The sequence below is a fragment of the Schistocerca cancellata genome, chromosome 4 (genome assembly GCF_023864275.1).
Source record: "Schistocerca cancellata isolate TAMUIC-IGC-003103 chromosome 4, iqSchCanc2.1, whole genome shotgun sequence".
NCBI classification, from domain to species: domain Eukaryota; kingdom Metazoa; phylum Arthropoda; class Insecta; order Orthoptera; family Acrididae; genus Schistocerca; species Schistocerca cancellata.
In genome coordinates, this window is record NC_064629.1 from 249,268,856 (window position 1) to 249,284,364 (window position 15,509).

General features: G+C 40.6%; 1 protein-coding gene across 1 annotated transcript in view; it reads left to right on the forward strand.

Annotated features, from left to right (window-relative positions):
- Positions 1–15,509, forward strand: part of LOC126184063 (KICSTOR complex protein SZT2-like) — a 513,866-nt gene that overhangs the window by 194,593 nt on the left and 303,764 nt on the right. The window contains exons 3-4 of the mRNA XM_049926423.1: positions 3,816–3,940; positions 8,178–8,411. Of these exons, the coding sequence (XP_049782380.1) occupies positions 3,816–3,940; positions 8,178–8,411 (359 nt within the window). The remainder of the gene's footprint in view (positions 1–3,815; positions 3,941–8,177; positions 8,412–15,509) is intronic.

Sequence of the window (15,509 nt, forward strand, 5' to 3'; positions counted from 1 at the left end):
TGTGGATGTGTTACCCAAGATAGTAATAAAAATGAGACAAGGACGAAGAGGACTGATAAGGCAGAACATGAACTTAGTGATCATTTGAATATCATTCTGTAGGAACTAAATAGGATTTGCAGCAAGTTATCCTAAAATATATAAAGTTCGCATTGTACAACTGTTGAGAACAGCAGAAGTGTGTTATTTCATATTTGCAGGAAGAGATGGGTGAAAAGTTGTGTTGGAAATATTTTTATGCAAGAGCATAACATATTCAGCCCCCCCATGAACCATGGACATTGCCGTTGGTGGGGAGGCTTGTGTGCCTCAGCGATACAGATGGCTGTACCGTAGGTGCAACCACAACGGAGGGGTATCTGTTGAGAGGCCAGACAAACGTGTGATTCCTGAAGAGGGGCAGTAGCCTTTTCAGTAGTTGCAGGGGCAACTGTCTGGATTATTGACTGATCTGGCCTTGTAACACTAACCAAAACAGCCTTGCTGTGCTGGTACTGTGAACGGCTGAAAGCAAGGGAAAACTACGGCCGTAATTTATCCCGAGGGCATGCAGCTTTACTGTATGGTTAAATGATGATGGCGTTCTCTTGGGTAAAATATTCCGGAGGTAAAATAGTCCCCCATGTGGATCTCCGGGCGGGGACTATTCAAGAGGACGTCGTTATCAGGCGAAAGAAAACTGGCGTTCTACAGATCGGAGCGTGGAATGTCAGACCCCTTAATCAGGCAGGTAGGTTAGAAAATTTAAAAAGGGAAATGGATAGGTTAAAGTTAGATATAGTGGGGATTAGTGAAGTTTGGTGGCAGGAGGAACAAGACTACCCTGAATACAGGGTTATAAATACAAAATCAAATAGGGGTAAGACAGGGGTAGGTTTAATAATGAATAAAAAAATAGGAGTGCGGGTAAGCTACTACAAACAGGATAGTGAACACATTATTGTGGCCAAGATAGACATGGAGCCCATGCCTACTACAGTAGTACAAGTTTATATGCCAACTAGCTCTGCAGATGAGGAAGAAATTGATGAAATATATGATGAGATAAAAGAAATTATTCAGGTAGTGAATGGAGATGAAAATTTAATAGTCATGGGTGACTGGAATTCGCGAGTAGGAAAAGGGAGAGAAGGAAACATTGTAGGTGAATATGGATTGGGGCTAAGAAATGAAAGAGGAATCTGTCTGGTAGAATTTTGCACAGAGCATAACTTAATCATAGCTAACACTTGGTGCAAGAATCATAGAAGGAGGTTGTATACATGGAAGAGTCTGGGAGATACTAGAAGGTATCATATAGATTATATAATGGTTAGATAGAGATTTAGGAACCAGATTTTAAATTGTAAGACATTTCCAGGGTCAGATGTGGACTCTGACCACAGTCTGTTGGTTATGAACTGTAGATTAAAACTGAAGAAACTGCAAAAATGTGGGAATTTAAGGAGATGGGACCTGGATAAACTGACTAAAGCAGAGGTTGTACAGAGTTTCAGGGAGAGCATAAGGGAACAATTGACAGGAATGGGGGAAAGAAATACAGTAGAAGAAGAATGGATAGCTGTGAGGGATGAAGTAGTGAAAGCAGCAGAGGATCAAGTAGGTAAAAAGACGAGGGCTAGTAGAAATACTTGGGTAATAGAAGAAATATTGAATTTAATTGATGATAGGAGAAAATATAAAAATGCAGTAAATGAAGCAGGCAAAAAGGAATACAAACGTCTCAAAAATGAGATCGACAGGAAGTGCAAAATGGCTAAGCAGGGATGGTTAGAGGACGAATGTAAGGATGTAGAGGCTTATCTCACTAGGGGCAAGATAGATACTGCCTACAGGAAAATTAAAGAGACCTTTGGAGAAAAGAGAACCACTTGTATGAATGTCAAGAGCTCAGATGGAAACCCAGTTCTAAGCAAAGAAGGGAAAGCAGAAAGGTGGAAGGAGTATATAGAGGGTCTATACAAGGGTGATGTACTTGAGGACAATATTATGGAAATGGACGAGGATGTAGATGAAGATGAACTAGGAGATACGATACTGCGTGAATAGTTTGACAGAGCACTGAAAGACCTGAGTTGAAACAAGGCCCCGGGAGTAGACAACATTCCATTACAACTACTGATGGCCTTGGGAGAGCCAGTCCTGACAAAACTCTACCATCTGGTGAGAAAGATGTATGAGACAGGTGAAATACTCTCAGACTTCAAGAAGAATATAATAATTCCAATTCCAAAGAAAGCAGGTGTTGACAGATGTGAAAATTTAATAAGTCACAGCTGCAAAATACTAACGTGAATTCTTTACAGACGAATGGAAAAACTGGTAGATGCCGACCTCAGGGAAGATCAGTTTGGATTCTGTAGAAATGTTGGAACACGTGAGGCAATACTGACCCTACAACTTATCTTAGAAGAAAGATTAAGGAAAGGCAAACCTATGTTTCTAGCATTTGTAGACTTAGAGAAAGCTTTTGACAATGTTGACTGGAATACTCTCTTTCAAATTCTAATGGTGGCAGGGGTAAAATATTGGGAGCAAAAGGCTATTTACAATTTGTACAGAAACCAGATGGCAGTTATAAGAGTCAAGGGTTATGAAAGGGAAGCAGTGGTTGGGAAGGGGTGAGACAGGGTTGTAGCCTCTCCCCGATGTTGTTCAATCTGTATATAAGCAAACAGTAAAGGAAACAAAAGAAAAATTCAGAGTAGGTATTAAAATCCATGGAGAAGAAATAAAAACTTTGAGGTTCACCGATGACATTGTATTTCTGTCAGAGGCAGCAAAGGACTTGGAAGAGCAGTTGAACAGAATGGACACTGTCTTGAAAGGAGGATATAAGATGAACATCAACAAAAGCAAAACGGGGATAATGGAATGTAGTCGAATTAAGTTGGGTGATGCTGAGGGAATTAGATTAGGAAATGAGACACTTAAAGTAGTAAAGGAGTTTTGCTATTTGGGGAGCAGAATAACTGATGATGGTCGAAGTAGAGAGGATATAAAATGTAGACTGGCAGTGGCAAGGAATGCATTTCTGAAGAAGAGAAATTTGTTAACATCAAGTATAGATTTAAGTGGAGGAAGTCGTTTCTGAAAGTATTTGTATGGAGTTAGCCATGTATGGAAGTGAAACATGGACGATAAATAGTTTGGACAAGAAGAGAATAGAAGCTTTCGAAATGTGGTGCTACAAAAGAATGCTGAAGATTAGATGGGTAGATCACATAACTAATGAGGAGGTATTGAATAGAATTGGGGAGAAGAGGAGTTTGTGGCACAACTTGACTAGAAGAAGGGACCAGTTGGTAGGACATGTTCTGAGGCATCAGGGGATCACAAATTTAGCATTGGAAAGCAGCGCGGAGGGTAAAAATCATAGAGGGTGACCAAGAGATGAATACACTAAGCAGATTCAGAAGGATGTAGGTTGCAGTAAGTACTGGGAGATGAAGAAGCTTGATCAGGATAGAGTAGCATGGAGAGCTGCATCAAACCAATCTCAGGACTGAAGACCACAACAACAACAACAACAACAACAACAACAGCAACAACATATTCAGGAATATTGCTTATTCTTTGACTCAAATTTATGAATGAATCATTGTCTGTGACCCTTTAGTATGTACAAAAGTTCAAAGACAGAGACTTTTCACATGCAAGAAAATATTGGTGCTTACAATCTACAATAAATCATGAGAATCAGTAATACTTAAATTAATTAGAAATGTTTAGCATATTGATTTAAATTTATATAGATTACACAATTTTGCTTAGTTCCTTTTTCCATGTGATTTATAGCAGTTTTTTTATTCTAGTTCTGAAATACAAGCAGCAACATTTTTTGAAGAGAGAATAAACCACATACCGTTTCCATTTAACCTGATGCATGTATTGCCAAAATGTCAGCAGGCTGAATTGTTGCTGTCTACATTTATACAAGGTAAGAGCACCAGTACTGGTAAAGTAATTATTTTCCAATCAAAGTGGTACACTTGACAGTTCCAATTTTGAAATTTTGATGAAACTAATGATGCTTCTGAATGTGTGGTATTCTTGTTTATACATTTTGTTAGATACAACAGCAGTAGTAGGTGACTGTTCATAATTTTTAGCTAAAGTCACTGTTACTATTATCTGCTTAGAAATCACTCTTGGAATGCAAGTGGCAAAAGAAAGTTTTTCATCAGTATTTGGTAAACAGTGGGGTGGTGGTGAAATACAGTTTATGATTGGTGGACTGTTCACCAACATTTGGGATCAAATACCAAACTTCTCTACAGGGTCTAATGACATTCTCAGAGAATGAAAATCTCCTCAGTAGGAAACAACTTGGATTCTGCAGTCATATTGTGTAATTCGGCTTACTCTGTTCATCTTTGAAATCCAAAAGGTAGATTGATACCATGGAACTAGACATCCAAAAGCATTCAGCAGAGATACTCACTGTTGTCTGATGAAAAATGTATAAGCTAATAGAATATCAGTCCAGTTTTCTGACTGGATTGAAGACTTTGAGACAGATAGAACTGAATGAATTTGTAATGGGGCTCAATCATCAGAAGTGAAACTAATTTTATGTGTATCCCAAGGGAGTATATAGCCATTTGTTATTGTTCATGTTGTGTTCACTGATCATAGTATATAAAACAGTGGACATAAAAAATATTGTAACCAATGGGTATCATGCCTTGTCAATGACAAATCAGTTTCAAACCAAGGCTTTCATGGCCATTGTCTGTGATGTTAAAATCATCTGGTTTTTTAGGCCGCAACATATTTCTTCAAACAATCAACATTTTGACTCCTCTGCTGGGATCTTCTTCCTTCTAGTGGACAAAGCTCCCCTTTATAAGAGAAGGTGACACTGATCTCTGACAGTGCTCAGTTTCAAACCAGACAGAAATTGCTGCTGTTAGTGAATGCAGGACCATCTCAATCAGTAGCCAAGTGAACTCTGCAAAGAGAACTGCACACAGTGGACATGTGGAGTCAGGCATTGTACTTTCTTTAATAAGCATTGATATGGCACTGAGTTAAATCCTTAAACTGTAGAAATACTGCGTCTACTTGACTGACATGATCCATATCATTGAGGATGTTGTGTAATAAAAATGTGAGTTACATTTCATATGAGAGACATTTTTCAAATGTGTGCATGGAAGATGTCATTCTGTTCAAGATAAGTGATTGTGTTTGATAATATGTTCTAAGATTCTACCACAGAGGGATGTGGAAGCCAATGATCGTGAACTAGTGCTTTCTTGCAACTAGTTCGTCAGTTGTTTTAATCTCCCCCCTCCCCACCCTCCCTTCCCCCATGTCTCTTGGGACCCACATATATTATGGTTAAAAGAGGGGATAACCTGGTTGCAAATTCTGTATTGAATCTGATAGGGATTCCATTGACCCTGGGCTCTTGTTCAGTTTTAGTGATTTCAGCTGTTTCTCAACAGGGCTGACATTAATATTTGTATCGAAAAAATCCTGCTTTTTGTCGCTAATTGAGGAGAGTCGTGGTAGATTTTACAGACAGCCTCTTTATTAACTTGCGAAAAACTTTTTTTTACAATAGGGATAACCAGAAATTAACTTTGCCTCTTCAGTGGTTCCAACTAAACACAGTCCTGAGGTATAGGCTCCAGCAAGCTCCTGGGAGCTTTAAAATGGGAGAAATTAACACTCGACAAACAGTTGCCTACAATGAAGTCTAACTTCTTGTTGTGACACAGTCTTTTCCTGTGGCACATCGATGAGAGTTTAAGTGACTGACTGTAAGCAGCCAGCACATGACTTGACCAGTTCTCACCAATGGAAACTCTGCTAGTGGTCCCTGGTTTGGCTTGAGCAGTCACTGTTCAGGAAGAGACGTGTGGCTCCCCAGTCATCCGTGACTGGATGGAGGCATGATTTTGTGGTGCTGTCAGTGGCCTCTTGCTGATTCCTGCAAGATACCAGGTTTCTGTATTTCTCAGTGTGTGTCCTGGAGGTCTGGGTTAATACTTGATGTTCCTACAAGCTGCTATGGAGCACATGAGTGTTGCCTGCTTTGACCTGTTTATTGTAATTGTTGTACCATTGTAGCTGGTGCCCCTGGTCCCCTGGTCACCATAGCATATATCACTCATCTTTGCAGTGGTGTGAGGATTAAAGTGGGCAGTAGACCTGTATTTTCCTTTATAAAAGAATGTTTGAAAATGGAGATTAGCACTTCTACTTTAGCTTTTCTGCCCTCAATTTCAGTTGCTGTGACTTGTGAGTGTGGGGACACTAACTTTGCTGCCACTACAGCCTTTACATAGAATTTCTTGTGGTTTGTGAGAGGCTGATCAATAAGATTCTACTACAGTAGTCACCAAAGGCTTCACAATTTGCTCATCTGAGAGCCCAATGTGTTTCATTTAGCATTTCTCTATAAGAAGCCCTATGCATTGCTTTACGCCTGTTGTGCTGTAGTCACTGTCTAAAACAGAGACTATGGCTTCTTGTGGTGCTGCCAGTGGCCTCTTGCTGATTCCTGCAAGGTACCAGGTTTCTGTATTTCTCAGTGTGTGTCCTGGACTCAAGGCTGCAAGTCCCAATAACCAGCAATGATATGTCTGGAGGTGCCCCGGACAGGACAGTTTTCATAGAAGGATCCCTTTGGTTGTCATCCATGGCACCCTTACAGCCCAGCTTTACATTGAAGAAATTCTATGCCCCATTTTGTTGCCCTTCATGACAAGCCACTCTGGGCTTACATTTCAGCTAGATAATGGCTGCCAAAACAGAGCAAGAATTTCTACTGCTTGTCTTCATGCTTGCCGAACCCTACCTTGACCAGCAAGGTCACCAGATCTCTTCCCTATTCAGAATGTTTGGATTGTTATGAGCATGGTCCTCCAACCAGCTCAGAATTTTGATCATATATATACAACCAGAAGTGGAGATTTCATGTGAAATGAATGGGAGACACATGTTTGCAGCATTTGTTTTGTATAGGCACAAGTTCAAAAATAATGTGCTGTGCGACAAGCTATTCTGAATTGGGTTCCCCTTGCCCCAATGCCAGCTAGACTGATGTGGCTCAAAAGAACTAAGGTCTGCAAGGGCCCACCCTCTCCTTTCCAGGAGAGAATGAAAGGTAAGAAAAAAAAATTACAAGTACAAATTGTGAGAACTGGGCCACTGTCAGATCAGTGGTGAGCCACATGCGGCCCATGGGCTGCGATCTGTGCATCCCTCGCCTAATGTTTTCCATAGAGTTACAGGCCTAAGACTACTTGGAAGGGTTAAAAGTAAATGAACTGTGAACTTCGTTATGTCAAATAGACAGTGATGAGTTAACTTTTTACAGATACTTGTGTGTGCCAGATTGGTAAACCAAAGCAATGATGTGAGGCTGCATAGAGTCATATCTTCTTGGACACTTAAAGAAACTGCAGTTACAATGCCTACATTTCACCATCATGAAGGCAAAACTGTTTTTCTTCGATTTATAAGGATGGAATAATATAAAAGTGACATAGTAGCGTAATTATTTAGTTGCAGACAGATCACTGTTGTTTGGGACCTATTATATGGGAAGGTAATGTGAGGTTCACGTAGGTGACTTCACACTGTAAGAAGAGTAAATCTGGAATACTATCTTATAGATGCAGCAAGAGAGCAGGATAGTGCATAATGTGTTTGAGTATGTGAACAATGAAAATAAATATTTGGAGAGTAGGAGGGAAATGAGTGGTCAGAGAACATTTCATATGATTGAAAACTACAGTGTCTGTTAGTACTTGTAGTGAAGTAGGCTTGAGTTTATGAAGTTAAGTTCAGTATTTTCATTTACTGTTATGAGAAGTTCATCTTATGAATGAAGAAAGGTAGTTTCAGCTGGTGATAAGGAGCAAGTAGGAGTTATGACAAGAGCACTAGACTACCATGTGGAAGGAATGGAGTCGTATCCTCTTGTGACTATGTTCTTACTGCATACGTAAATGTATATATTTGTATTTTTTCCTGCATTTTGTAATGTTTCAAAGTACTTCAGCTGTCTCATGGTTTACAGTTGGTTAGCTCTTGGTTGACTACTTACATGGTTTTTTTCCTTTTTCTTTTTTTTTTCTTCAGAGAAATTTAGCTTAAGGGCCTGTTGTTCCCAAATATTTTTTTCCACATTCAATCTTAATTTTAAGTGTGTCTTGCAGATCTCAGTGGCAATGCTTACATGGAGAAAAGGAACTCTTCATCATCATCTACTCTTCCAGAAGATGGGCCAAATAATTTGCTTCTTGATGCTTTGTATGAGCATCTGAAAAAGCTTCACAATAAAGAACTAAACCTGAGTGATGATGACTGTGCGAAGTTTCAACAACTGTTAATAGCAAGACAGAGGGAAGGAAGCACTTATCCATTACCAGTTCCTTGCAGTGATGCAGATGGTATGTATGCATGCATGTGCAAGCACGCGCACGTGTGTGTGTGTGTGTGTGTGTGTGTGTGTGTGTGTGTGTGTGTGTGTGTGTCACTTTGTAAGATTTAAATAATGTTAATAATATAGTAATTAATATATCATATTTGAGAAATTCACATTGTGTTAAGCAGTTTTCCATTGTGACTCTATGCCAAGCACTTAATTGTGAATCATGTAAATGTAGATTTTCTTGTCTAATGTGAGTAATGACATCTAACTGAAATTAATGACAGCAGCACAGAAGGAGTCAAATGTGCAGAAATTGATTGGTCTGTAGAAGAGTGAGATTTTATAGGGCAAGGTTAGCAGATGATAACAGAAGAAAGAAAACAGAAATAGATAGAGATGAGGAAAGAATATATAGTATTGACAGTGTGACAGGACTAATGGCTCACTGTTGGTCAGAAGCAAAACAGCTGGTATAGGCTGAGAGGGAAGCTACAGTTATGATCAAAGATGAAGATATAATTTTATCTTGAATGTCAAGTAGTTCAGAATAAGACACTGGTTGTTTCAGTTGAATGGCTGGAATGGAGAAGGAGACGGAGAAAAATTTAAAGTTATACATAGTTACAGCCCAGATGCTTTATGTATCTGATGCATGGGAATCATGATCAGTATTTGGTACATGAGGAGAAGTGTTGTGAACAACAGTGACTAAGAAATAGATGAAGAAAACAGAGTGTGCAAAAATCGCATTTCAGCTGTCAAGTTTTCAACCTTATTTTATTTGGCAACCAGTTTAAGCATTTTACTACACCATCTTGAAACCCCTGACCGATGTGTAGAAAGAATTTACCTGAGTTGTGATCAAAACAGGTACCAGCAATACTCGTGTTAGTAGATTTTTGCTACAGTGATCACTTCAACCATTACCTGCTGACCAGTATTGTTGGCCCCTGTTTTGATCACAACTCAGGTAAATTTTTTCTACACGTTGGTCAGGGGTCTCAAGATGGTGTAGTAAAATGCTGAAACTGGTTGCCAAATAAAATAAGGTTGGAAACTTGACAACTGAAAGGTGTTTAATTTGACATCGTGTATCGAACAGCCGAGTCCCACAACGATCTCTAAAAAGGCGGACTTAGAGGGAGGTGTGAAAATCACATTGGGTGTCCAGTCACATCCATCCTGATTGAGCGTAGAAAGGACTGATGTGATCAAACAACTGAATCTTATAAACATTTTTTTTATGCAAGCATTTATGACTAGCTCAAGTCATCTGGAGTTTTCACCATTTTTACTATTTGTGGTGTGTTGAATTAAATCACTGTAGTAAAGATTTGGCAAGACTGAAGACTGGGTTACTCAATTTTTATTTTATTTCGAGTGCAAATACACTGTCTGACAAAAGAGGTGAAGCACCAAGAAGACTTGGTAGGATCTCAGTGTAAATTCATACAGGTACACACCAGAGGTGGACATGTAACTGATTAGAACTACAGTTTTGTGTGATAGATCAGACAGCATGGATTTATCTCCTTAATTACAGAGTTCCAGGAAGCTACTAAAAGATTACAGAAATAGACATTTTACAATCTGATGTTTAAAAAGAAAAAGGTACTGTTTACATTTTGTTAATCAGATGCTGCTGAAATGTTTTATATTTATTTATTTATTTTTATTTATTTATATACTTGTTCCATAGATTTGTACATGTGAGCAAGTCACTCAGATGTGGAACGTGTCAATGTACATAATAAAATACATAGAATAAAGACATTGTTATAGTATTAATAACAGTGCACAAAAGTCATACTTATTAGCTTAAAAACTAGTCAACATAAATGTGAAGATAGCAGTTTCATATTTAGGGCATTATTGCATGTATTTTAACCTTGAACAGTAATCAAAACTTCCCACTTTGGGTTTAAAAGTGACCCAAAAATGGAAATGAGAAAAAGGAATTTTTACATTGGGGCATTATTACATTAGTTTAACAGTAAACAGTGTCAAAAAATTTAAAAACATCTTTCCAATCTGGGTTTTACTTATTTCTCTGAAAGAATTCCTCTAGTGAATAAAGTGAGGTCTCAAGTAAATAATTTTTCAAGCTACTTTTAAATACTGATGTACTACTCCTTATACTTTTGATGCTGTTGGGTAGGGAATTGAAAATTTTCGTTCCAGTGTACTTTACCCCTTTCTGAATAAGTGTCAAGTTCTTTAACTCACAGTGGAAATCCTCTTTTCTTCTGGTGTTATGTTCATGATGTAGGCAATTCGTTTCATACAGAGTGGGGTTATTTATTATGAAGCACATGAGTGAATATATGTACTGAGATTTTGCTGTCAGTATTTCAAGTCGTTTAAAAAGATTTCGACATGAGGTTCGTAGGGGTACACCACAAATGATTCTTATTGCTCTTTTTTGTGCTGTGAGGATTTTCTTTGCGGCAGGTGTATTGCCCCAGAAGATGATGCCATAACACATGACTGAATGAAAATAGCCAAAGTAAGCTGACTTTGAGATGGTAATGTCATTGAAGCGTGACAAAATTCGTAAAGCAAATGTTGCCGACGTCAGCTGTTTTAGTGTTTGTAGAACGTGATGTTCCCAGTTCAGTAAACCTGTGTATCAATGATTTCATCACATGACTTACTAAAGGTGCATGTACACTCAGTTTGAAACATGGTCTGCATTGCTGTTCGCAACATGTTGTCAACATCTTGAAAATCAGTGTTTTACAGCTGTGTCAGTGCAGAATGAAGGTACTTTTTTCCTAGCCTGCTACCACTAAATACTGTTATGGAGCACTAGTGTTCATTTTTGCTCTGTCTGTAGCATTGTGTCTTGTTGTTACATGTGTTCCTGTACTTGGACAAGAAGCAAAATTTTCTAATTGTCACTCTCTGTGAGATAGAGGAGTGTCTTTGGCATGTTCAGAGTCGTAGTTATCAAATTATCAAACAGAAGCATGACTCTGTACAAATAAAATACTATGTTGCTTCACACCCACAGCAATGGCACGGATAAACATATCACAGTACTGCAGCAACAACAACAGTGACAACAGTATTCATTGTCTGACATTGGGAAAATTGTCATCAGCAAGTTACATGAGCTGCTGAAAAGAGCAGAGGGGAAAAAAAAAAAAAAAAAACAGCAGCAATAATAATAATAATAAAGATGCTTTCTATGAGCCAAAAATGAATGTATGTAGGGGGCAGCAGTCAGTTATAGACATGGATATGGCAGGGGGGATCACCAACTGTAGAATCCCACGTCACATTCATTGCAAGTGGGAGTGACATTGAGGCTGAAGAAGTTTTCTTTATTGAAAATGATAATTTGGATTAAATTTAATATGAAAATAAATATAAATGTATGGTCATTTAAACATATCTCCTGGATTTAGGGTCGAAAAGTGTATGAAATATTGCATTTAAAGGTCTAAATCAGACTTTTAATTTTTAAAATTTTTTGGTGCTGGTATGGGGAGATGGGGAGGGGGCCGGAATCCCCTGCATATTTTTCATGTAGATACTAAGGTCATCATCATTGATACCTGATATAAGACCAGCAAAGTTCGTAGAGCTACTGGTTCGATACCAATGTATATCATCAGCTTATGTGTGATAGTTATAAATACACTCCTGGAAATGGAAAAAAGAATACATTGACACCTGTGTGTCAGACCCACCATACTTGCTCTGGACACTGCGAGAGGGCTGTACAAGCAATGATCACACGCACGGCACAGCGGACACACCAGGAACCGCGGTGTTGGCCGTCGAATGGCGCTAGCTGCGCAGCATTTGTGCACCGCCGCTGTCAGTGTCAGCCAGTTTGCCGTGGCATACGGAGCTCCATCGCAGTCTTTAACACTGGTAGCATGCCGCGACAGCGTGGACGTGAACCGTATGTGCAGTTGACGGACTTTGAGCGAGGACGTATAGTGGGCATGCGGGAGGCCGGGTGGACGTACCGCCGAATTGCTCAACACGTGGGGCGTGAGGTCTCCACAGTACATCGATGTTGTCGCCAGTGGTCGGCGGAAGGTGCACGTGCCCGTCGACCTGGGACCGGACCGCAGCGATGCACGGATGCACGCCAAGACCGTAGGATCCTACACAGTGCCGTAGGGGACCGCACCGCCACTTCCCAGCAAATTAGGGACACTGTTGCTCCTGGGGTATCGGCGAGGACCATTCGCAACCATCTCCATGAAGCTGGGCTACGGTCCCGCACACCGTTAGGCCGTCTTCCGCTCACGCCCCAACATCGTGCAGCCCGCCTCCAGTGGTGTCGCGACAGGCGTGAATGGAGGGACGAATGGAGACGTGTCGTCTTCAGCGATGAGAGTCGCTTCTGCCTTGGTGCCAATGATGGTCGTATGCGTGTTTGGCGCCGTGCAGGTGAGCGCCACAATCAGGACTGCATACGACCGAGGCACACAGGGCCAACACCCGGCATCATGGTGTGGGGAGCGATCTCCTACACTGGCCGTACACCACTGGTGATCGTCGAGGGGACACTGAATAGTGCACGGTACATCCAAACCGTCATCGAACCCATCGTTCTACCATTCCTAGACCGGCAAGGGAACTTGCTGTTCCAACAGGACAATGCACGTCCGCATGTATCCCGTGCCACCCAACGTGCTCTAGAAGGTGTAAGTCAACTACCCTGGCCAGCAAGATCTCCGGATCTGTCCCCCATTGAGCATGTTTTGGACTGGATGAAGTGTCGTCTCATGCAGTCTGCACGTCCAGCACGAACGCTGGTCCAACTGAGGCGCCAGGTGGAAATGGCATGGCAAGCCGTTCCACAGGACTACATCCAGCATCTCTACGATCGTCTCCATGGGAGAATAGCAGCCTGCATTGCTGCGAAAGGTGGATATACACTGTACTAGTGCCGACATTGTGCATGCTCTGTTGCCTGTGTCTATGTGCCTGTGGTTCTGTCAGTGTGATCATGTGATGTATCTGACCCCAGGAATGTGTCAATAAAGTTTCCCCTTCCTGGGACAATGAATTCATGGTGTTCTTATTTCAATTTCCAGGAGTGTATGTGGTATATACACTATGTGATCAAAAGTATCTGGACACCTGGCTGGAAATGACTTACAAGTTGGAGGTGCCCTCCATTGGTAATGCTGGAATTCAATATGGTGTTGGCCCACCCTTAGCCTCGATGACAGCTTCCATTCAGTCAGGTGCTGGAAGGTTTCTTGGGGAATGGCAGCCCATTTTTCATGGAGGGCTATGCTGAGGAGAGATATGGATGTCAGTTGGTGAGGCCTGGCACGAAGTCAGCGTTCCGAAACATCCCAAAGGTGTTCTATAGGATTCAGGTCAGGACTCTGTACGGGCCAGTCCATTACAGGGATGTTATTGTCATGTAACCACTCCGCCACAGGCCGTGCATTATGAACAGGTGCTTGATCATGTTGAAAGATGAAATCGCCATCCCTGAATTCCTCTTTAATAGCGGGAAGCAAGAAGGTGCTTAGAACATCAATGTAGGTCTGTGCTGTGATAGTGCTGTGCAAAACAACAAGGAGTGCAAGCCCCCCCTCCATGAAAAACACGACCACACCATAACACACCGCCTCTAAATTTTACTGTTGGACCGCATACGCTGGCAGATGAAATTTTCCGAGTATTTTCCATACCCTCAGCCTGCTATCGGATCACCACATTGTGTACCATGATTTGTCACTGCACACAACGTTTTTCCACTGTTCAATAGTCCAGTGTTTACACTACTTACACCAAGCGAGGCATTGTTTGGCATTTACTGGCGTGATGTGTGGCTTATGAGCAGCTGCTCGACCATATAATTCAAGTTTTCTCACCCGCTGTCATACTGTCATTGAACTTGCAGTGGATCCTGATGCAGTTTGAAATTCCTGTGTGATGGTCTGGATAGATGTCTTCCTATTACACATTCTGACCCTCTTCAGCTATCAGTGATTTCTGCCAGTCAACAGATGAGGTCGGCCTGTACAATTTTGTGCTGTACATGTCCCTTCACATTTCCACTTCACCATCAGATTGGAAAAAGTGGACCTAGGGATGTCTAAGAGTGTGAAATCTCACGTACAGACGTATGACACAAGTGACACCCAATCACCTGACCACGTTCTAAGTCCGTGAGTTCTGTGGAGCACCCCATTCTGCTCTCTCATGATGTCTAATGACTACTGAGGTCACTGATATGGAGTACCTGGCAGTAGGTGGCAGCACAATGCACCTAATATGAAAAATGTATGCTTTTGGGTGTGTCTGGATACTTTTGATAACATAGTGTACGAAGTATCAGTGATGTACGGCAAGACTAGCAATATACTAAGGTCTGAACCCTGAGGGAATCCTAAGAGCATATTTCCATGATGCCTTCTCTGACCCACGGTTGACTCAATACCTGTTTATAAGGTGACTGTCAGAATTGTTTGAAATAAAATAATAACTGTTTTATTTTCATTAATTAATATATTGAAATCAGCAGTATCAGAAATCTTGCTGTAAACAAGCAGTGTTAAAATAATCCCTTCACACCTGTCCATGGCATGTTTGATGTCATCAGTCACTTTGATTAATCCAGTTGCTGCACTATGATATTAATCTTTGTAAGTTAATCCATCAACTGTTCATGAACAATGCACTCCAAAGCTATAGGTACTGTTGGTAACATGCTGATTGGTCTATAATTACTCAGTGGTTTTGAATTATCGTTCTTATCTGTTGGTTGGATTAAGTTTTGTGTTTACTCTGTAGGATATATACAACAACAAGAGAGAGAGACTGAATGTATCTATAAGAGCTGGAATGATAATACTGGCAACATTTTAAATCATACACATGCTCACTCCGTTACTACATACTGCATCAGAGCAGATTCTCATGATTGTTTTCCCATACTGTGCATGTAAAAACATGTTTTAGAAATATATATTTATTTTGAAGGTGCTGTGTTTAACTGATAACTTGTAGCAACATGAGAGTTCATCGTTGCTGAGAAAAAGTTATTTAATATATCTGCAGAGGCTTAAAAAATAGCATCATATGTTGCCTTTCTATCCCAAAGCTGCACAGTTATTTTCATGGTGCTGCACGA